The following is a 22,716-nucleotide window of genomic DNA, read 5'->3' as shown; positions in this document are numbered from 1 at the left end:
CTGACCAAGAAATAAATCACAGGTTGACGATAAACGAATGTTTGCCCTGACGTGCTTCGCTATTTTATCTCACGTTGACCACATGCCGATTAACTTTGATTCCAAAGTGTTTCCTAACGCATTTTAGTTTGGTTTTTTTCTAAGTTATTACTTTCCAAGGCTACCATCAAAGATTTATTCATTATTAAAATTAATTAAGCAATTTTTTTCCAAAAATCGTTCTGAATTTTTCTACCAAAGTGAAACGAAAAATCTCTCACCGATTGCTCTACAGCTGTGCGAATAGTGACCCCAGTGACCGTGAATTCACAGCCAGACATCCTGTAGGAATGTGAGATAGTGCCAGACCTATAGGCATCGTTTACTGATCAAACAATTATCATCTCTGGGTTTTTTCTTGTATGTCAGTACAACATTTCCCTCAACAACATGTCGGGAATGCGAAACTTTGTCCGTTACAAAAACAAGACTTTTACCCATACTCGATTATGTCCCATATTTTTGGTTTTAAGTTTTCCTAATAAATGAATGCCATGTTATGTCACTTCCTTTGGTCTTCTTTTACTATTTTGTTTAATCTTCCAATCAGCTAGATAACACAACGTTAAGCTATTGTTGGTATTCCCTATTCCGAAAAGTATGGTTGACTTCTTCCGTTGTGCGATTCTAACCCGTAAAGATGAACTAATTCGTTTTTGCTCGTTATCTTTTTTTATCTCCCTTCCCCTTAATTTCTTTAATACCTACGAGCCAGCTTAGTTGGAAAAACTGGAAATATCTGTACAAACGTATACGTATTTTCCGCTGTCAATCACGCGAGGGAAAACTGCCAGAAGGAAGTTTGATAACGGCGAAATTTTGTAAACAAATTAATGAGAGCAGAGGCATCTAGCAACTTGACGTTCAAATGCATGGTATGAACGACTCACGGTGTTTACGAGGTTCGAATCGATCAATCCGTTAAATTAACACCCACGGCTGTTGTTCATGGCATACATGATGCATATTTCAACTAATGCTCGTGTTTCAAATTGCCCATACATGGAAGGTCCACTAATGTTTGTGAGATGAAAATTGTTGATTAACCGTTTGCACCAAGAAAGTTTGTTTCTATTTCACACGTTTTCACCTGCTCAACCCTGTTAAGATGAGTTTTCCTCTTAAATAAAATCTGGTAGTAATCTTACTGTTGTTTCATTCCACAAACATTGGGGTTTCCATACATCTATCATCAACCAAGCAACTATTTTCAATGAAATACCTTCTTTTTTGGAGGAATCTGTAATTATTTCTGTCAGTCTAAATCCTAGTTCCACATAAATCAACCGTTTAGCTTTCATTTTTTGCCCTAGCACTGAACCACTGAACTGCTTCCCACTTCGCTTCACGTGTGTAAGTCAAATAACAGTACAAGATCCTAAAAGAACATAAAACGAAAAGAATTTGAAAGAAAGTACCACGTGCGTGCCAGTAAACTAAAAAAATTACAACGTTGAGAGTCAAGCTCGCGGCTATGCTCACGGCTTCAGAACTTCCAGCGGCTAGCCATCTAGCGGTAACAAAACCCGCGAAGAATACTTGAAGTTAGAATCCCATCTCTTTACAAACATCAAAAACTGAAAACGCAACGGTGCCCGAGGTATTTTTTTTCTGCAACAACAAGTTCCAACTTTATAGCTACAGAGATGGGGAAATATTTAAACATTTATGCTCCTCCAAAGAACCGAAAAGAACCTTGTTCAATAAACACGCCCAGCACCACCTATGGAGGGAAAATTCGAATCGAGAAATTCGCCAAACAGTGCTAGTGGGACAAACAAAAACACAGACACCCAAATCAAATATATATTCTCTATAGGCCCAAAAGTTTATCTACATAGAAGGAACAATTGTCAATAAACGCCAAATTTTACCCAAACAACATGAGCGAAGAAGAAAACCACGTGTGTTTTGTTCTTTATTAAGCAAGTAAACCGACAGTCTGCCGTTCAACTAATTTCTTAAACACGCCATTGGGGATGGACATCAGTGCTTCGTAAGCGCCCAGCTCGACCACTTGGCCCCGTTCGAGTACAGCAATCTGCGACGCCTTGCGGATGGTCGACAGTCGATGGGCAATAGTCAAGACCGTTCGGTCTTTCATTACGCGTTCGAGTGCCTCCTGGACAAGAGATTCGCTTTCAGAATCAAGCGCACTCGTAGCTTCGTCCAATAACAATATACGAGGATTCTAACAAAATAACAAATGAACATTTGAAATTAAGGATATATTGATGAAATATAGATTTTTCTTCACGTACTTTGACGATGGCTCGTGCGATTGCTATTCTCTGCCTTTGTCCACCTGAGAGAAGTACTCCTCGTTCACCGACTATAGTGTCCAGCCCTTGAGGACATTGCTGAATGAATGACCATGCATTGGCTTCTTTCGCAGCCTGGATGATCTGTTCTTCACTTATAGAATCGGGCGTGTTGGCTCCATATAAAATATTTTCACGTATCGAACAGGAAAACAATGACGGTTCCTGAAACAGTCGTGTTGAAGTCCTTTCAGGATAGACGTTGACAATAGAATAATGCAATACCTGGCTGACTGTGCCTATATTCGCCCGGAGCCATTGAGGATCGAGGTCGGTTACGGAATAACCGTCAACAAGTACTTGACCCTAAACATAAAAAACAATACATAAAAGGAAATGCAAAATTTAATCAAGCAAACAGAAAAAGGGATTTTCGTTACGCTGATGGGATCGTAAAAGCGGAGAAGAAGTGCTGCCAGGGTACTCTTTCCTGAGCCACTGGACCCGACAATAGCCGTCACGGAACCGGCCGGTACGTCTAAATTTAAATTGTTGAAAATAGGAGCGTCGGATCTGGTTGGATAAGCAAAACTGAGGTCACGGAACCGGATAGAGCCTTCGAATTGCCCGGCTGGAATGACAGAGCCACCAGAAATGGGAATATCCGGTCGTTTGTCAATTAGTTGCCAAAGACGGGTGGAAGCGCCCAACCCTTTCATCATTTCCGAGTAACATGAGGAGAGCCCGCTCAATGAAATTGTGACGTAAGCGGCGTAAAGTAAAAAGGCAGAGAGCTGGCCAGCCGTCAATGAAGACTCCGTCACCATCAGCCCGCCGTAGTAGAGAACAGAAATTATGATTGCATTTCCACTCAAGCCAGTCTGTAATATTACGAAACACCCAGGGGCCACTAGAGAGTTTTGAGATAATTCTTATATCGAGAAAATAAAATTACCAACGCGAAGAAAATTCCTTTCGCTTTTGCTTCTTTGTATCCAAGTTCAAGTACGTGCTCGATACGTTCGTCATAGCGCGCAAACTCACGGTTCTCTTGGCCAAACGCCCTTACAGTCCGTACATTTGCAATTCGTTCCTCTGCTACTTGAGTGGCTTGCGCTAGCGCATCCTGGAGGACAAAGAGGTTTGTGCAGCTTTCAAAGAAAAAGAATTTCATCGCTGTACCTGAACATTTTTTGAGATTTTTCTGACGAAACGGCCATAGAGAATGGCCATTCCTGCAACTGGTGGAACAATCGACAGGCCGACTAGAGCTAATTGCGGGGACATGTAAAACTGCGCAGGGTAAACAATTGCAATTTTTAAAAAATCTTTCGTTCCAAGATTGTTTGTAAAATAATACCATCATAGAAACACCGGCAACTACTAATGCGCTAGATCTGATTCCATCTGAAATGTTAGAGGTGACACACTGACTGACTAGAGAAGTGTCAGCAGAGAGCCTGTTTATCAGCTCTCCTGTCTTGTTTTTGTCAAAAAATGCTACCTAGAATTAAAAAGTTTAAATCAAATGTTAGATGATTTAGCTCACATCAACAGGATGTGGATAAAATCAGATAATCACTTCTTGTTTGATTATGGCAGCATAAACATTCCTTCGTAAAGCTTGAGTGATCCTCTGACCTGAAGGTGGAACAAATATGTTTGGGATAAAAACAAGAAATCTTTACTGATGCAGCAAAATACCTGATACACCCATAAGGTAGGTACGACCAAAATTGCAAGCAGCTCCAAAGATGAAGATGCCAACAAGAATAAGAGACACGTTAGTCAGGTTTTCTACCATTGACTCTTGATTTGCACCATAAATGATGTCTATGACCTTGCCAAGAGCAAAAGGGATAGCCATGGTTATTGCGCTTGAGACAAAGAGTAGTCCTATGCCACCTGATATTAACACAAACACATGAAGGTCAACAAGTCTTGAACATAATTAAAAACAGGTTAAATACCAGTCAATCTGTACTTTTCGGATTTGGCCAAACCAACAAGTCTCCGAAGTTCTTCTGATTTGATTTTGGGTTTGGTGGCTTTGGTGGTGGTCTCGGTTGTCGTTAAGCCGGCGTTCCTCAGCGAAGTTGAGCTGAGGAATCGCCACGAGCAAACACTATTGCTCTTACCATGGTTCGCATGTAGAACAGATCTGCTGGCAAAACTACTACATCTCGTTCTGGTTAGAAAAATTACCTGTCTGAAGTACGACGGCGATCTCAATAAACGAGATACAAGAGCCATGGAGCGATAAGAAAACACACGTTACGTGATTTCAGGAATTGTTTACATCGGGAACGGGGTGCTGCTAATCAGTAGCATCGTGAATTTTCACTGAATTTTTTTTCTTTTCTTAGGAGGAGGCGCGAATTTTGTACTTATTTGGTAGGATTGAAAAAAGAAAGTATCCAGTGTCATTTCATTTCATTAGTTGGATTTAGTGTAAGTCCACTGTGCTTTTCCTTTCAACAGTTTTATCATTACAATAAAATCTGAACCGAATGGAGGTGGTGTTCACGTTCGCGTGTTTGTTTCATCAAAAATACCAGAATGAAGTTCGGAATCCAACCAGTGAATTAGCTGTTTCTAATTCATAAACAAAATTCGAGTGTCGCTGAGAAATAGAAAGTTCGCGAGGACTTACCCTGGATTGACAGGGGTCTAACCATTACAGCTTGGCTTGGTGACTGCAGTCATCCACCTTTCCAACCACTAAGCTCAAGGCTGTCAAGTTTGACTTCTTTATCTGTAAAAAGAAAATGTCCAAACGTTCGTTTGTTGTGACTGATACGAAAACGATGACAATATCCCACTTTTGCCTATATTATTGCCACTCGAATCTGTAAATCCAACTAATAAGAAAATGTGTTGACGATGGCGCAGTTCAGAGCTAAACTATAAGGTCTTTGAATCGACCATTTCCTACTTAAAAGTTGGCTAGTTGTATGGCAAAGTCCTGCTTAAATTGAATGTATAGCCTATTCGGATGGAATTGTCCTTCATTCATTTTCAAAGACTCGCGTGAAATCAAAGATCAATCAATCTATCCGGAACTCATTGCCGGCGACGTCGGTCGCGGATGCAACTCGTTATTGATTGAAAATTGAAAGTTCCCGCAGCCTCGTACATGTATATAATTTTTTTTTTCTTTTATATTTATACATTTATACCAAACGGGACGGTTCCTCTTTCCGATTCCCTTTTTCTTTCACTCGTTCATTCTCCTGCTCCCGTTTCTCTCTTTTTCTTGCTCTCTTTCGTTTTTTACTCTCTACACTCTTTCAATTGAACAAAAGCAGGAAAGCGTCAATCAGAGCCCACCCGCCCTCTTTCTTTCTCTTTGTCTTTCCCTTTCGTGTAAAAGATTTCTCTCATAATATCGTTCACCGTGAGCATTTTCCCGATTGTTAGGCTCATTCTCTCCCGACGAATTTTTTTATTTTCCTTTTTTTTTTTTAGTGATCGGTACAGCGCACGCTGTCTTGCATACCGACCGGCTATTTAAACCAGAAACTCGCCAATGTAAAATGGCGAATGAAAAAAATATAGATATAATCCCGCGTGTGGAAACTGGGGAGGAACGAAAGAAGGGTGGAATAGCCTTCCGTGTTATAACCCACCCTCCGTGATTGTGTTTGATTTCATTTTTGGCGGTACACCGGACGCATTCCGACTGGTGACTCAAGGTCAGTTAGTCGCCGTCGAGACATCATCGCGGGCGCACGCACTATCTCTTTCCTCTTCATTTCCCCATCCGTCTGTGTGCATCGTCAAGAGAAAAAAATAAGACGGACGATAAGTTTTGGAACATGTTGCCACCTTACCGACCAATAGCTTCTGCTTGTCCGCACTCTTGCTCTCGTTATTGACCAAGGCAAACAAGAAAGCAGGAGAAAGTGAAAACGAGTTAGGCCTAACAAGGCCAGTAACAAAAAATACCAAGAAAACAAAAAGGGGAAACAAACAAAAGTGTTGAGCAGGTTTTGTTCAAAATCAAAGACAATGGGTGATCGAAGTGAATCGTTATGGGTCCATCCGGCAGCCGTGTTGACGGACACGATGCTGTCCTTGTGTCTCGTCGCTCCGATGGTGGTAGGCTATTGGCGTGGTACCTGGTTCCTCCTGGATTTCTACCTCTACCCGGATGATATGGCCATCAGTTGCTGGATCTCGTTGGTCGCTGGATTTGGCATTCTGCTGTTATCCACTTGGTTTCAACGCTATTTGCAGGATTACGTCACTCGACAGGCAGCTTGGCTCTATTTCTTGCTCTCCAGACTTTACACCGTCGTACTCTGTCTCGGTATATCATTATTTGGCTACTATTTATCTTAGTATCTAATCCACAGTGGGCAATGAAATCTATAAATGTTGGTGTGATCGCGAACGATAAGGTTGCGTGAATCATTGGCGCGGTGTTTGGGGAACGCTGGACGTTTACACGGGAATCGGATGGACAACGGCGTCCATGTCTCTCGTCATTGGCGTTACTGGCCTCATTTGGCTCCACGCTTTCCGCAACATCATGGCACCACCACTGGTCATCATCGTCGACGATCCCGAAGAATATTTCACCTTTCCCACCATGTTTCGCACCCTCGTAATGCTTCTATCTCTATATCTGTCTAAAACTTTCTGGGCATGTTCTTTAATTCCATTATTCGTTGGCAAAAAGGATTCTAAACAACGTCACTTAATAGCCCTGGATGGCCTGTTCAGCGTGACAGTGGTAGGTTCGTTGGTCGTCTTGGTCTGGCGAGGAGCCTTTCTTTTACTGGACCTAGTCATGTTCCCCGAAGACGTAGAATGGTCTGCCTGGGGATCTACGGTTAATATATTTTACATTTGTTTCTTGACGAAATAGTCTTCAAGTCAAAAAGAAAACTGAATTGAAACTCGCTGTAGATTTTGGGCTATTCGTCGTCATTGTTCAGCTTCGCTCTGCAAGCGCCGTTGGCAGTTCTATGTTCGCGGATCACTGGCATTTGGCGCATCGTCGTCGTGGACGTGTCTACGGCTGTGGGTTACGTTGGATCGGTCAACGTCTGGCGCGGATTGTGGAACCTTTACGACATCTATTTATTCCCAGGTGCTCCCCTCAGTGAACAGGTTGCAACGGGCGCCTTTAACGCAGTTCTCTTTATCGCTGAAAATCGCCTATTTCAAATCTCATGTAGAACACAAAGTATGGAGCAATTTGCTGACCCACGTAGCCGGACTCGCCATTCTGATCATCTGTTATTGCGCCCACTCCATCCTCGTCCGTGGCGTTTACCTGGACGGCGAAGAACCCGGGGCTGACGCTGCTGCATTGCCTTATTACTACGTTAGATATTTCATTCTGGTGCGGGAAAAAAACATAACAAATTATATTTTTTAATAAAATTAAAAGTTTGTCGACATTCATTTAACTTGTTTTACTGTACTGGAACAGAAACGGCGGAGAGTTTTGGCAGGCCTGACTGTGGAGGTGGAAACAAGCGAACGGGAGGACGACCGAAAGCAGAAAGATGGAAGGGTGGTCGAGAACGGCTGGTTGGCCGAAGAAGTCGTAGCGATGATTGACGAATCTCCGGATGAGAACGATCATCGGTGGAAAGCTTCTAACAATGACAAAGAATCTGCTATTTAAATTTGACCTTCTTATCATAGCATTATCAGTTGTGTAAAATTTTGAGGTCCGTTGACATTAAAACTCGTCGTTTGTTTTTTACTTCTATTTTGGACTTTGTGGAGATTGGCAACACGCTGTGTCTTATTTCTTTCGTTTGACGTGTTGATGTCTCTACCTTTCTCGCCCACACACTTCTTTGTTTCAGACATTTTTGTTTGTTTGTTTATTATTTTATTCTGTTTTGTCCCACTCCCGCCATCCCTGGTTTGTAATCGTTGTAATACAAATTCAACTTTGCAACTCGTTGACAGTTGACACTGGATATCATCAGACTAGTGACGATGTGGTTTGCTTGAGCAACCAGAGACTAATGAATTCACGGCCCGTGCCTTGTGTTATTGTTTAAGACTTTAAGAGATCGTCTTCCGCCTTCCCAACATGACGAACTTGATAAGGAATCTCATCCATGACATCGTCTCCTGTTTCACTTTGAGCGAATCGTCGCCAGCCTTGGAATCACCATTGTTTGATTGTTGAATTCGTCAACTCGACAAGTCCTCCCGCTCATCGATCATACTAAGCTGCCAAATTAATTCTCATCGTTAAATTGCTGTTGAGTTTGGGATGCTCTCCGGCCACACCGTCACACCAAAGAAACATACATACACGTAATATATCCTTTGAGAAACGTTTTAGAAATGACTTTTTTGTTCTTTTTCAAGATTGGCGATTTCGTGCTGGTGGATTTAATAGATTCAATTGGCGCCACTTTAGATATCCGCGTGATATCCGTCTGCTTAGAGCTTTACATTTTGACGTATTGATGAGGTTGGTTACCCGATAGCGGCCACGGGGATACACCTACAATTTCAAATAAGCAAAGAAGCTCATCTTATTTGGAACAAATCTGTAAGGGGTTCTGTTTGTGCTTTCACCGGCTAAGGTTGTGTTTCTTTGTGTCGCGTAAGTTCCACAGTGGAAAGGGTAAAGAAAAACCCCCAATTTTTGTAGTTTTGTTACCGTTCCTTAACGCCATAAGACGCTAGGATAAAATAAGCGCACCCATCCCCCCTTTTTTCTCATGGCCCAGCAGGGCCAGGGATCCAGGGCTACACGTGTGTCTAGCAGGAAATCAGTGAAAAATTAAAATTAAAGCCTGTACAGTGCATTGGTACAAATCAGAGAGGAATAAAATGGATGTCCAGATTGCGGAATTTAACTGGCCGGGAAAGAGTAGGAACTGGCCACCGCTCATAATAAAAATGAAAAACGGTAGTAGCTACGAAAATTTACCACTCTCGGAGCAGAATAAGATTGCAGCGGAAATCCAAAAGGAAATTGGATCCGTCAAAAACAGTTATCCCGGAAGAGGTGGAGACCTCTTCGTGCAAGTAGGTGAAGAGGAAGCCTTCAACAGATTAAGAGAGATCAAGAGGTTAGGTGGACAAGATGTCGACGTTCAGTTACCGAAGCGGTTGCTATATAACATGGGCGTCATCTCAAATGTGTCCATAGATTATGAAGATGAGGAAATAAAAACCGCTTTGGAAGAACAAGGGGTAGTGGAGGCCAGAAGAATTACACGCAAAAATGACGGAAGGGGAGAAGACATACGAACCAATATGGTGCAGTTAACTTTCAAAGGTGAACCCGGACAGAAGTTAACGGACAGGGTAAAATTAGGTTTCGTCTCACACCCCGTTAGACCCTTCTACCGTTCCCCCTACAAATGTAAAAAGTGTTATAGGCTGGGTCATCTACAGACTTTCTGCAAAAGTCAGCAAGCATGCCACAGGTGTGGATCCATTCATAAGGAAGATGTGGAATGCAAGATGTATTGCGTAAACTGCGGCCAAAAAGACGAGCATACATCGGATGATACGAAATGTCCAAAGTACCAGCAACTGAAAAAGGAGATCCAACTAATAGACCGCAGGAAGCCGCACATAAATGAGAACAAGGATTGGGGAAAAATCATTCCCAGCTGGAGAGTAGGAGAGGAAGATATGGTCACGAGTGGACCGGCAGCATGGGGGAGGACAACAGAGGATCCATCTGTGATAGAAGAAATAAAATCGTTAAAGAAAACAGTCTCGGAGCTTACGAAAGAAATCCACGATTTAAAAATACAGAAAATACCGAAGATTGAAAACAGGATAACTACGGTGGAGGCCCAAGGAAAAGCATTAGAACGGGACGTAAAAAAAACCAAAGCTAATTTCACCCTCATCAGATCCCAAATGCAAAAAATGATGGACATGATACAAAAAATGGCTGAAGGGGAAGAACTAGAAGCAGAGGATATGGAAGTAGCCCTTAGTGAAGGTTTCTACGGACTAGAACCTGAGAACGATACTCCTGAAGAAATACTTCAAAACGAATTCGACAAAAGAAAGCAAATTGATTGGCAGGATGAGACTTCACCAGGCAAGATAAGGGGACTAAAACAAACTACAAACGACCCTAGGCCACTAAGTACCCCACAGAAAAAGCTCAAGGTAACAACAACTACCAGAAAATGACTAGACAACAACAATCTAAGTTAAGATGTCTGCAATGGAATGCAAGCAGCCTAAATAAAGCAAAATACGAAGAATTCAAAAAATACCTATGTTCAATTAAACCTCATATAATTTTTCTTAGCGAAACTCACTGGAAGAGCCAAACAAATTTTAGTTTTCCTGGTTATGCACTCTACCGCACAGACCGCACAGATAAAAAAGGAGGCGGAGTAGCACTCCTTATAAGTTTAGCACTAAACCCAACACCTATGCGCCATCGCCAAATTAGAAACCTGGAGTGGGTGGGAGCAAGTTTTTACACGCCAGTAGGACCAGTGGATGCCATTTCAGTCTACTGTCCAAGAGGAAATGCGTCTACAAAGGACATCAATCAATTAATGAACACACGAAATGAGCTGATTGTAGCCGGAGACTTTAACGCCCATCATGAGATGTGGGAAAACACCAACAAATCTAATAAATGCGGAAAGGCACTAAGTGAGATACTAGAAACTAGCTTATCGATTGAATTAATCACACCGCCAAATATCGGGACTCGTTTTAAAACCAACACCAGAAGCATGTCCACAATAGACCTAATGATGGCATCTCCAGTACTAGCATTTAAAGCAACGGCAAGACAAGGGCAATCAATGGATAGTGATCACATACCTATTATCGTAGACATGGAAAATGTTGCACCCTCGGAAAATATCCCCCAGCAACATGGGACTTTAGATCCGGAAAATGGGTGGAATGGAACCAAGACCTACACAACAGACTGAATATACAAGATTTTAAAAACACAGATAACGTCGACGAAGCAAATAGAATCCTTACCTCAGCGATGATCGATGCAGGAATGAAGTGGTTTAATTTCAAACCGAGGAGGCCCATCACCAAGTTAACCAAATCCTGGTGGACACAGGAATGTAGTAAGAAGTGCGCAGAAGTCAGAAGAATGGAACGAACATGGAGAAAAGATCCCTTAAACGCCTCGAAACGGGCAGTATACCGGAAAGCACTGGCAGAAAAAAGAAAATTTTTATTAAATAAACGCCGGAATGCATGGGGAAAATATCTCGAAGAACTGGGACCAAGAAATGACCCCCAGAAAATGTGGTCGTTAATGAAAACCATGCTTGGTACAGCAAGGAAAGGCCAAACGGTTCCAAAAACGATTAAAAATGCACAGTCTGAACTGACATTCGATCCAGAGGCTATATCGGAAATTTTGCTGAATTCGATGTTTGAGCCAGCATGCAAATCTCCTCCTGAACTAAACAGAAACAAGTCTTTAACACTACAGGAGGCCTTACGCAAAGAAGAAAGGGTGGCACTAAACTCTCCACTAAAAACACAAGAAATAGAAGAGGCCATGAGAAGTCTGACGCATACAGCACCCGGTCCAGACACCATCCCAAATACAATGATCAAGCAGCTATCGAAAGAAAACAGAGAACAAATCGCAACATTTTATAACCTAATACTGAGGACAGGACGGCTACCGCTGGTCTGGAAAGAGGCTCACGTAGTACCCCTACTAAAAGCAGGAAAAAGCGCAGAATCAGCGCAATCTTTTAGGCCAGTCGCACTGACCGCAACCCTCTGCAAACTCTTGGAGAAGGTACTGGCAAAACGAATAAACTATTACCTGGAAAAACACAAAAAGCTACTAAAGGCGCAAGACGGGTTCAGAAAAAAACGAGGCACCACAGATGCTCTCACTCGATTAGACTGCTTCGTAAAAAATGGATGGAGGAAAAACAACAAAGTATATGGCATATTCCTGGACATAGCCAAAGCCTTTGACTCAGTATCCCCAAGGGCAATCGCTTGGAAATTAGCCGAAAGCGGAGTAGAAGGATCGATGTTAAGGCTGATAAGTGACTTCATGAAAAACAGGACATACAAACTAAAAATGGAAAATCGAACCCACGGGTGCACTCAGACCAAAAGAGGAGTCCCGCAAGGATCAGTGTTGAGCCCCATCCTCTTCAACGTGATGATGGCAGATCTGCCCTCCCCACCCAAAGGGTTAGAACTTATAGTGTATGCGGATGACGTGACAATTCTTATAGAAGCCGAAACGGAAGAAAAGGCGGAAACAACGGCTCAAGTCTACCTGGATAAAATAGCAAGATGGTGCACCAAACAAGGCATGAACCTATCAGCGGAAAAGACGGCAGGAATGAAATTTGAAAGGAATGCAAGCAATTCAGAGGTCTTGTTTTTCCTACAGGGGAGAAGAATAAAATTTCACGAAAACGTCACCCTCTTAGGAGTGGAGGTGGATAAAAAGCTCACCTGGCGGAAACACATCGCGAAGGTAGAACAAAGGATCAGGAGAGCAGGAGCCGCTATTAGTGGAATTGCAACACGGAGGATGGCACCGGAGCTGAGGACGCTGAGACACCTCTACACAGCATGCATACAATCGGTGGCGGATTATGGGGCGGCAGTATACGGGGGAGCGGCCAAATCAAACCTATCCCGAGTTAACACGGTACTGCATGAAGCCATAAGGAAAATCCTGGGCGCTCAAAAAAGCACGACGCTACCAGACCTATATGCAGAATTAGGAGTAATGGACATACAAACAAGAATAAGAATGCTTACCACAAGAATTGCTCTCCAAATAATTAGCAACCAAGAGCATCCTTTACGGGATCTGCTATTAAAGGAGGTGCAGGCGCCGACAACTTGGAAGTCTTACTCAACACCAGCGGTGATAAAAGCTACATGGGACATACGCGGTATGAGGCTCAAAATCAAGGAAATGGAAAACAACCAACCAACTCCCCACCGTGGGACGAAAGGGTTTATGAATGCACAGAACTGGACATCACAAAGAAAGGCGCAACCGAGAACTTGTTGCAAGCACGGTTGCTGCTACAGGAAGAGCTAAATACGCTTCCTCCACAAACAGTGATAGCCTACACAGATGGATCCGCCAAAGACGAAACCTATACATGTGCAGTTTTCATCCCTGAAATCAACCTACAAAAGGCATGGAAAATCGAAGGGATTAAATCCATCTTTAAAGCAGAAGAGATTGCAATCCTGAACTGTCTCAAACACACGTACCAAAGAGAAGATTATCCAAGCATGGTAGTGGTATGCACTGACTCGAAATCATGTGTCCAGTACCTAAGCAATCTCCCTTATAGGGACATGGACTCAACAAGTCTAGAGATCTGGAATCTAACAAAGTGCCTGAAGAACTCGGGCTGCAAAACCAAGATAATATGGATTCCCAGTCACTGTGGAATCAAGGGAAATGAATTTGTGGACCAGCTAGCTAAACAAGCTTTGACGGATCCAGGAGTAGAAAGAATCCAAAGCTTGCCGCGCATTGAAACCCTGAAAAAGAAAAAGGAAAGGAGATAAGTAAAGACTGGTATGAAAAGATACGAGCAAGTTATACCTTCATTGCAGCAAACATTGAATCCTCGCACATAGACTACCATCGCTTTCACAAGAACAGAGAAGCATCATGCACAATTCACAGATTGCGAACCGGGATGAATAATTTACAATACAGCTTGTATAAAAGAAACATGGCAGAAGACGGGGGATGCAGATGGGGCTGTGAAACCATGGAAACCGAAGAACACATACTAATGGAATGTCCACAATTCTATAGTAAGAGAGAAAAACTTAGAAGATTTTTAATACAACAAAATGCACCATGGAACAAGAAAACCTTACTAGGGCTCAACTATGAAATTCCAAATGCCCTAAGAAGAAACATTATAAACAGAGTAGCAACCTACCTAAAGAACGCAGGACTGACCTATAAAATTTGAACAATGCAAACATACGTCAGCCAAACGCTCACTAAACACATGCTAAACACTAAACAAGAAACAAAGGATAACAAATGTAGCATCAAGAATCAAAGAACCCCTACTCACCAGGAAAGATTGAAACCGTAAAGGACATCTGGTGGTGTATATGAGCTTCAACGAAGCTTAAGGCAGCATTGCGTCTAGCAGCTGCAGCACCCATACAACATAAAAAAAAAAAAAAAAACAAATCTGTAAGGAAATAACTTCTTTTGCTGATTTTTCTTTGCCATTCCGTTCGAAACCATGGTCAGTGAAGGAAAAGGTGACGTTTATGACAGTCTAATTTTTCACCCTAATATATATACTGAAATTCGACTTTCGATCGCTTTCGATTTTTAGATGAAGCAGCTAAAGTATCTCATCACTTATCATTGCTTAGAGAAGAATATAACAAGTTGCAAGCCCGCCATGCAGAAGTGCTTAAACAACTAAGTGCCTCTCCAGGGGATCATTCCAATACCTTTATTTCTCGTATTTTGAAGTTTATTGCCAATTTACACTTGTCCCAAAATCTCAGGTAACTTAAAAAAAAATAAAAATAAAAATTATTATCATAATTAACTAATTATGAATGAGACTGCAGTGATGTGAGGGTAAAGCTTGCGACTGGCTCTGTACCTAGTCATCGTTTTGTACTCACAGCCAGAGCTGACACTTGGCTCGAAAGTAACCAAAACTGGGAAAGTGTGACAGAACTAGGTAGAAGTATTCAAAACAGATTTTTAAAAACATCTTCTTAATTTCACTTCTTCTCTCCCAAGATTGGAGCCATTTAGATCAAGATATTGGAGAGGCTTTGCTGTGTTGGGTTTATAAAGATGAACTGAAAGTGCCAAATAATCGTTTCGATTTTCTCATCAGTCTTCTTAAGGCCGCCGGCCAGTACAAGCTTAATGAGTTGATAAATAGTTGCGAACAGCAACTCATTCCTATGGTAAAGGTGTCCAATTGTGTCGAGCTTTTCGTCAGATCAGAAGAAACCGGTGCCGAAACACTCAGAAAATTTTGTGCTAGCCTAATGAGCAACCACTGGGTCAGTCGCAGTTTACATTCATTTGCCTGCTACACATAGTAATGAATACATTTTGTGCTTTTCTACACCCTAGGAAGATTTGAACCGTGAAAATTTAGCACCGCTATCTGCCCAGTCCTTATACCGTCTGTTGGAAGAGCATTCTTCGCATCCGCTGCAGGCCGCCGTCCGTCTAGGGAGAGAAGACGTCGTTTTCCTCGACTTGATTAAGTACACTCAACAGGTACATCAGTTTTCTTTTTATTTCAGCGAAAACGCCCTTAACCATCGTACTAGCACACACGATTTAAGATTCTGGTTATTTATCACAGACCATCATAGGGATGATGCGATTTTTTTCTAAACAAGTAAAATTTTCAAGAAACAATCACAGGATATCGTTAGTTACAGGATATCGGGGGAGGGTACGCTTAAAGAATGTAGTAAACGAGAAGAAGAAAAAAACAGATGAGTAAGTTGGATTGTACGGTAGACGCAGCGTTACACAGTCTGCTTGAGCAGTAGCAATATTGGGTTGGAGGTTTAGTACCCTGGTGCTCTAGGATACACCCATCTTGGTAGATAGTTTCATTGACATCATTGATCGTCTGCCACTGCCCGCGTTTTAGCACCCTGTACGAGAAGCTTTGTTGAGCACAACCTCTCTCTGTTACAATGGCATTCCCTTTGAAGAAAGAAAAAAATTTGTTGCAGATTGATAAATTCAAATAATAGCCAAGCAATATTACTTCCATCCGGAAACTCAAGTGTGAAATTCCTCTTCATGCAGAATGTTGAGAGTGGGCAGTCAATGACAAACTTGCTAGAACCATCAAACTGTGAACAAGGTTCTAATGAAGTAGTCTGGTTGTTTGTGTTTGGGACTGCTTTTGGAAGGCAACGGTAACATTGGATTCCAAACACTGGAAAGGAATAAGGAAAATATTAATGTGTAAACTCCTTTGGGAATCCACTTTCCTATGTTATGTCATATTCATTCTTTTCAATTTGCTGACTTATATTGTTGCAGAACTAGTTCTAATCAATCTTCCTAGTAACTTTATTTTCTAGATAGAAAACTTATATGCACACTTTCTTGTCTGGTAACTTGCAACAGCGTGGTTGACAACACTAATAGTTTATGCTGCCATTTTGCAAGTAAACTACTTTTATTAAGTCATAAAATAGTTAATATCAGTCGCGTGTTCTCTTCTAGTTACCTGGAAAGAATGTCGAAGTGAACAAGAGGAAAGGGATCAACTGAATCACTGTTGGGGACATCTTTTCCTTGTATGAAATCCCGTGTTGTGATGGCGAAATCCGTTGGTTTTACAGCATTGAGCAACTCTGATCATTCATTTCCTTCTCCTCTTTGTGTGTCTTTGGGGCTGTTAGATTTTTATCAGGACGACCAGTCGTATTCCTCCCTCCTCGAAACCCGAAACGAACTGTCAGATTTTCCTTGTTGTGCTGACAGTCTTTCTTTTCCCCTATTGGTCCGCCCTTTCCTTCTCTAAATGGGTTTCGGCAACCTTTTTTTATTACCGTATTTAATGAGTGTAGTTTATATGGTTTTTTTTTTCTCTCTTTAATAGTTGCCTGTGAGATTGAACACTGTCGATCCGAAGGGAGATATCGCGTTAGATATTGCATTACACCTACGCTACGAATCTCTAGCCCTTTGTTTGGTTCAACATGGAGCTAATGTGGACTGCGTCGACCCAACCGGCCAGCGTTTACTACACAAAGCAATTTTGCGAAGTAAAGTCAATGTCGGATTCGAATCAAGCAACTTTTGTTTATTAAATCTATTAACAATTTAATTAAACAGAAGATGAATTTGCCTGCAATTTCCTACTTAAACACGGTGCGCTGCCAACGGCCGTTTTGTCCGATTCGGGCTACTCACCTTTGCATTTGCTGGCCGACTGGAAATCTGACACTGTTGCTGAAGTTTCAAGGTTGCTTTTGAAACAAGGTAGCGGACCCAATGCCATCGCCGAAGACGGAAGGTAAAGTTCAACGTGACAATATTGTCATCCACGTGACCACGTTTTTTTTTTTTCCTTCATTGATTTTTTTTTTCGCTTCGCAGCACGCCTTTGCACCTGGCCGTCCGTTCCAACAACATGGTTCTAATTGAGATTCTATTAGGCGACTCTAGAACGGATTGTGAACGTCAGGACAAGGAAGGTTTCGTCCCTTTGTGGCACGCCCTGCAAAATCCGGTAACACCAGAAAATATTAACAAGAAAATAGAATACAAGGTAAAGCCATTTTGTTCTAGACGGATTTGTCCATTGCAGACCAGCTCGTGACCAAGTGTCCTTCGTGTGTCAACGCAGTGTCTTCCGTAACTGGAGATCCTCTTTTGCATATGGCGGCATTCGCCAAACTCGAACAAGCTACGTAAGCTTACTTAGTAGATTTACCGTATTTTCTAAGATTGATTGCGACCAAAAACTGCCTAATTCTTCCTCTTTCGTAATGGCATAGTCATCATTGCTATTTAAAAAAAAAAACTGGGGCCTCAAGTGGCTTTGTGGCTTCACTCCTCTGTTCTCGAATGGGCTGTGCCTGAATTTTTTTTTTTTTTTGTATTCTCATTTTATTGTTAGTATTTATAGTGTTTTGTAAAAGCTTGTCTGTGTTTTTTTGTTTTTTTTTTTCTCAGTTTCTTCCTCGTGAATCGCAAGGCGGATGTGAATGCTCTGAATCGGCAGGGCGAATCTCCATTGCATATTGCCAGTCGGTCTGGAATGTCTAATTTGGTCAAGAAACTTTTGGAGAGCGGTTCGGATCCTAATCTTCAGACTCCTCCTCCTTCACTTTCTATGCCCGTCCAGGCCAAAGTAGCTGACGAAAGTTACAATCCATTTGAAGATGACGAAGTTGACCAATCTCATGAAGAAGAGAGTGAAAATATTGGCCTTCATTCCTCCATACACCTAGCCGTTCATGGTGGGTTCGAAGACGTCATCACGGCATTCGTGGAACACACAGAGTAATTAAGCTTGTTGCAAAATGTTGTTTTCAAATTAACTAGATTTTTCTTTGACGCACAGGAAGAACAAATCGACGATAGATTTTGATGTGAGAGACTCTTCCGGGGAATCTACTTTATGTGCGGCTTTACGTTTGGGTCGCTACTCGATAGCCCAGCTCTTGCTGAGAGGTCGAGCGTCTGTCAATGCCATGAGTCCCAATGATGGATACCGACTCTTACATTACTTCCTGCTGAGAGGAGACGAAAAAGCAGCGCTCTTCTTACTAGACAATGGGGCGGATGTTCATGCTCTCACGCCGGCTGGAGAATCTTCGTTGGTGCTGTGCATTCACAAGAATTTGCCGTCCGTTTTGGAGGCACTCTGTCGACGAGGAGCCAACATGGAAGAGGCTCCTGGTGATGCTTGTCCACTTTGGCTGGCGCTGACCTGCGGCAATGAAGATTTGGCCTCAATTCTAGTTCGATACGGTGTTGATACAGATCATTGGGAAGAAGGACCAGATGGGACTAGTCAAACGCTACTCCATCGCGCCCTGGACGCAAGTGATGAAACATCTGCTTGTTTTCTCATTCGTAGCGGATGCGACGTGAATAGCCCCCGGAGGGGAGGAGGTTCTGACAACGATAGTAGCACTCCGCTTCATCTTTGCGCCCAGTGGGGTCTGGAACAGGTGGCCGCCACTCTTCTGGAACATGGGGCTGATATCAGTCCTCGCGATGTGGAGGGGAAGACACCACTCCACGTGGCTATTGAACAACATCAGGCTGGCCTTGTTCAACTGTTGCTCCGACAGCCTACCATTGACCTCTACGCCGTCGATCGAACCCAAAAGACACCCTTTGCCACTGCGTTGCTAGTTAAAAACAATAAAGCTGCCGCTGCCGTTCTTGAAAAGGACCCTTCTGTCGCCGAACAAGTAAATTCTTATTAAATTCTTTCATTTGTAATAACAATTGAGAAAGCACTGTTTATTTATTGATTTTATTTTAGTATGATAACAAAGGAAGGACGTTGCTTCACGACATTGTTTTGCGCGGTGATTTAGAAGGATTGCTCTTTTTACTTTCCGTTCGCGTGAACATAAACTCTCGGACGTCCGACACGGCCAAATTGACACCACTTCATTTAGCCGTTCAAACAGGTAAGGAATTAAAAAAAAAAAAAATAAATAAATTTTGAAGTCATTACCCATGGTTTAAAAACGAAAATTAATTATCAACACAGGCAAAGATGAAATGATCTTACGTAATTTGATCGTGGCTGGTGCAGGGCTGAATGAGCGCGGACCACGCCAGCAATCGGCTTTGCATATGGCAGCCGAGCGCGAAGACGGCGCTGCGTTGACAAGCATTTTGCTTGATGCTGGAGCTGACTGGTCGGCGCTAGACGATTGCGGAAATTCTGCTCTACATACAGCAGCCAGGCTTTGTCACGTCGCCGTGGCCCAGGTGCTTTTAACCCAGTCACAAATTGATGCCGAATCGCGAACAATGCGTGGTCAGAATCCTCTCCATCTAGCGGCTGGAAGCGGCCGCGATGCATCCGCTAGTCTTCTAAGCCTTTTTTTGCAGTGTATGCCTCAATATCCAATCAACGCACCCGATATCGACGGCAATTCGCGTATGATTTCATGAATAATTTGTCTGATTCAAGTTTACGTACTAATGTTTGTCTGCGGTCTATAATTTCAGCGCTTTTATTGGCCTACATGAAAGGGAATGTATCTTTGTGCAAAGCTCTCGTCCGAGCTGGGGCCTGTTTAGCCGCCACAAACAAAAGTGGTGTTTCTATATTCAACTACCAACTAGCTACGAAGCAACTTCTTGTTAGGTAAACTTAATTTTTTTTTCTTTCCGAGCAGTTGTAAATGAATAACTTTGTAAGTATTACTTTATCAGGTTACTGGAGCAGCTGAATGAGGAGCCGCCTTGGGCTGAACACGACTATTGCATGGAGTGTGGTAATAAATTTGGCATTACCACCCGCAAACATCATTGGTAAGTCTTTGGCTCTACAATTCTTTCTGCATTGATTTATTTTTATTTTTATTTTTATTTATTACTATTATTTTTATCGTCTTATAGTCGACATTGCGGAAGAATCTTGTGCAGCAAATGTTCCGATCAGGTGGTACCCATCCTCAAGTTCAATCTGAGTAAACCTGTTCGGGTTTGCCTGCTGTGCTCACAGGTCCTGAGTTCCGGTGTTCCATCTCCATAAGTTACACTTGTTGATGTACTGCTGTCTTCATTTGTTTGAATCTTATTTTCTGCGGCTGACAAATGATCAATTTATGAGTCGAAAATCCAAACGAGAATTATGAAATACATCAATACTGTTATCAACACCAATTGCGAATTATATATTCTCTAGTTCGATCTTAAACCGATTCGGACTTTTGGAGCATTTGTCGTTCACCAAACGATTGGGTTCACTTCCGACAAAAACAGGCTTCCTTTTCTTTTCTGTATGTGGTGAGGCGGATCGAAGTCTTATTCTCTGATGACAAGTTTCATTTGACCAATTGACCCTTTGATGTAACAAAAGCATGTTACAAATTACGACGTTTTACGTACTATGAAGAGACATAATTTAATTTAAATAATACATAAAATAAAAATTTTTAACAATGAATGCGTATCGGCCAGCATTTTAAGTTAGTTTTCTGACTTCTCGCATGCCATAACGGTGAGCCATAGCAAGAATTTAGCACAGCCGGTACTCATTTTCGTAAATATAATGGGGATTTCTGCCTTTAATTGCTGTCCTCTATTTTATCTTCGATATCATATCCTCAATAATACTCTTTCTTCACCTGGCTGACTGTTGCGAGCATTTAAGTCCTACAAGAAAGGCTTGCTCTCCAAAATGTTAAATTTTTTATGAAAGAACCAAAAACAATCGAAAAATTCATCCGAAAATTCCTATTTGGGCTTGCTCATTGCCGATAGCCTGCTCCCTGGTGGCAAAAACCGAAACTTTTTACTGCTGGGCTGATTGGGATTTCGGCCTTCAGGCTTTAGTTTAACAGTTGGGAATTCCCGGCCTTAAAGTATCAAGCATGTTACGTAAAAATTAAAAAATCATGGCCTTTTCCCAAACAACAAACAGTGTTAGATTTCACTCTCATCATGGGTCGAATATTGTATTAGGTGAGAACAACACAGTTGCATATCGTAAGGCAAGTTTTGCCAACGGCCTAGTTTTTAGTGAGAGGTCGCTTAAACCGGGAGAAGTATTTTTCGTCAAAATAACTCAAACTGAATTGGGTTGGAATGGACACCTTCGACTAGGACTAACACAGTAAGTAAAAGATATTCTAAAGCAGCAAACCTTTCATGTCAAACTTAACATAATTGCACTTTGCAGGCTTGATCCCAATACTTTTTTTGATTTGCCATTAATTTCATTTGATTTGCTGCCTCTTGGGCAAACCTGGGTTTTCTCCATATTTAAGGCTGGCAATGAAGATTCTGAAGTGCGATTACCATCAGGTATGTAATATTTTTATATTGTTATATTACCATTAACAATGCATTTATTTTATTTAGAAGTTGGGAGTTTAATTGGTTTGCACTACAAACCCTACAATGATTTATTTGCCCACCTGCACCTGATTGTTGATGGGGTTGATAGGGGAGTTGTAGAATCTGATATCCCATATAATTCTAAGCCCCTTTTTGTAGTTGCTGATATTTATGGAACTACTAAAGAAATCCAGATTAGGCAAATGCATGAAGTGACTTCTCTTCAGACAGCTTGTAAAGCAGCCATTATGCAAAACATTGCCCAGAAAGCAGTGGGTTCCTTACCACTCCCAAAGTTTCTAAAAGATTTTCTTTTGTATAGATGAATTTTTCTGTCATAGTTTATTCTTGTCATGTTTTGTTATGGTATTCTTATGGAATTTCTATTTCTGTTCTACTTTTCTGTTTGATGTGAATACTGATGTCACTGTCCAAACAAAGATTCTTGTTATTTGTTAAACATTGTTTAGATTTTATCTTGAATAAATGATTTTTTTTGTACTTCAACTGTTTTATGGCAACTTGGCAAGGATTTCAGATCACACTATTCATTTGACACGAGTGCTTGGTCAACTTGGTCTCCGTCACCAACCCTTTATCAATGTCTTTTTACAAGGGATCACGGGATGCCACCTTCTTTTGTTTTAAGCAGACAATGAGCTGGTTGTAGGGCTCGGCCCCGATCACATTCTAATCGGGGACACCGCTAAGGTTCCCCGATTAAAATGAATAGGGGAAGTTCGGTGCGGGGAAATCTTTTTTCGGTGCGGAACGGTGCTATAATCGGTGCTGCACCGATAGCACCGCTTCAGCCATAGGGGGTTAGTCTTACCAGTGACCTTGAGTTCTGATAGGCCAACGAGAATCACGGGACTAGGGTCACATTTTGTTCTT

The 22,716-nt window shown here is 41.9% G+C and overlaps 5 protein-coding genes and 2 long non-coding RNA genes across 9 annotated transcripts; 3 read left to right on the top strand and 4 right to left on the bottom strand.

Annotated features, from left to right (window-relative positions):
• Nucleotides 1-1,831: 1,831 nt before the first annotated feature.
• Nucleotides 1,832-4,611, bottom strand: LOC116929695 (ATP-binding cassette sub-family B member 10, mitochondrial). Its single transcript, XM_045178047.1, has 10 exons — nucleotides 4,271-4,611; nucleotides 4,005-4,205; nucleotides 3,883-3,941; nucleotides 3,661-3,804; nucleotides 3,483-3,593; nucleotides 3,256-3,426; nucleotides 2,741-3,181; nucleotides 2,586-2,666; nucleotides 2,301-2,525; nucleotides 1,832-2,230 (listed from the first exon to the last, which is right to left on the bottom strand). The coding sequence occupies exons 1-10, from the start codon at nucleotides 4,551-4,553 to the stop codon at nucleotides 1,961-1,963; spliced, it is 1,986 nt and encodes a 661-aa protein (XP_045033982.1). The 5' UTR covers nucleotides 4,554-4,611; the 3' UTR covers nucleotides 1,832-1,960.
• Nucleotides 4,612-5,919: 1,308 nt separating this feature from the next.
• On the top strand, nucleotides 5,920-8,223 carry LOC116929716. Its single transcript, XM_032937050.2, has 6 exons — nucleotides 5,920-6,612; nucleotides 6,704-6,909; nucleotides 6,985-7,137; nucleotides 7,215-7,398; nucleotides 7,487-7,653; nucleotides 7,744-8,223. The coding sequence occupies exons 1-6, from the start codon at nucleotides 6,312-6,314 to the stop codon at nucleotides 7,939-7,941; spliced, it is 1,209 nt and encodes a 402-aa protein (XP_032792941.2). The 5' UTR covers nucleotides 5,920-6,311; the 3' UTR covers nucleotides 7,942-8,223.
• A 463-nt stretch (nucleotides 8,224-8,686) lies between these two features.
• Nucleotides 8,687-20,646, top strand: LOC116929680 (rabankyrin-5). Of its 2 annotated transcripts, XM_045178045.1 has the most exons (17): nucleotides 8,687-8,828; nucleotides 14,463-14,537; nucleotides 14,615-14,792; nucleotides 14,859-14,974; nucleotides 15,037-15,308; nucleotides 15,382-15,531; nucleotides 16,883-17,048; nucleotides 17,119-17,299; nucleotides 17,383-17,515; nucleotides 17,575-17,696; nucleotides 17,962-18,291; nucleotides 18,353-19,211; nucleotides 19,286-19,436; nucleotides 19,520-19,915; nucleotides 19,987-20,125; nucleotides 20,194-20,292; nucleotides 20,380-20,646. In XM_045178045.1, the coding sequence occupies exons 2-17, from the start codon at nucleotides 14,519-14,521 to the stop codon at nucleotides 20,513-20,515; spliced, it is 3,447 nt and encodes a 1,148-aa protein (XP_045033980.1). In that variant the 5' UTR covers nucleotides 8,687-8,828; nucleotides 14,463-14,518; the 3' UTR covers nucleotides 20,516-20,646. The 2 variants fall into 2 exon arrangements, with proteins under 2 accessions (XP_045033980.1, XP_045033981.1); XM_045178046.1 differs by lacking the exons at nucleotides 8,687-8,828; nucleotides 14,463-14,537 and having other exon boundaries at nucleotides 14,781-14,792; nucleotides 14,852-14,974.
• LOC123475428 lies at nucleotides 13,230-14,293 on the bottom strand. Its single transcript, XR_006650466.1, has 4 exons — nucleotides 14,136-14,293; nucleotides 13,852-14,064; nucleotides 13,512-13,787; nucleotides 13,230-13,424 (listed from the first exon to the last, which is right to left on the bottom strand). It is a non-coding gene; the product is annotated as an uncharacterized LOC123475428 (long non-coding RNA).
• LOC116929753 lies at nucleotides 15,533-16,776 on the bottom strand. The gene is made up of 3 exons (XM_032937099.2): nucleotides 16,508-16,776; nucleotides 16,037-16,210; nucleotides 15,533-15,972 (listed from the first exon to the last, which is right to left on the bottom strand). Exons 1-3 carry the CDS (start codon nucleotides 16,566-16,568, stop codon nucleotides 15,719-15,721), a joined length of 489 nt encoding a protein of 162 aa, XP_032792990.2. The 5' UTR covers nucleotides 16,569-16,776; the 3' UTR covers nucleotides 15,533-15,718.
• Nucleotides 20,647-21,283: 637 nt separating the features above from the next.
• On the top strand, nucleotides 21,284-22,323 carry LOC116929743 (neuralized-like protein 2). Of its 2 annotated transcripts, none has more exons than XM_032937084.2 (3): nucleotides 21,284-21,598; nucleotides 21,665-21,789; nucleotides 21,850-22,323. In XM_032937084.2, exons 1-3 carry the CDS (start codon nucleotides 21,381-21,383, stop codon nucleotides 22,146-22,148), a joined length of 642 nt encoding a protein of 213 aa, XP_032792975.2. In that variant the 5' UTR covers nucleotides 21,284-21,380; the 3' UTR covers nucleotides 22,149-22,323. The 2 variants fall into 2 exon arrangements, with proteins under 2 accessions (XP_032792975.2, XP_045033767.1); XM_045177832.1 differs by having other exon boundaries at nucleotides 21,287-21,598; nucleotides 21,847-22,323.
• LOC116929782 lies at nucleotides 21,786-22,439 on the bottom strand. The gene is made up of 2 exons (XR_006650273.1): nucleotides 22,325-22,439; nucleotides 21,786-22,249 (listed from the first exon to the last, which is right to left on the bottom strand). It is a non-coding gene; the product is annotated as an uncharacterized LOC116929782 (long non-coding RNA).
• Nucleotides 22,440-22,716: the final 277 nt, after the last annotated feature.

Source organism: Daphnia magna, linkage group LG8 (assembly GCF_020631705.1).
Source record: "Daphnia magna isolate NIES linkage group LG8, ASM2063170v1.1, whole genome shotgun sequence".
NCBI classification, from domain to species: domain Eukaryota; kingdom Metazoa; phylum Arthropoda; class Branchiopoda; order Diplostraca; family Daphniidae; genus Daphnia; species Daphnia magna.
This window is presented reverse-complemented; position numbering and strand designations above follow the sequence as displayed.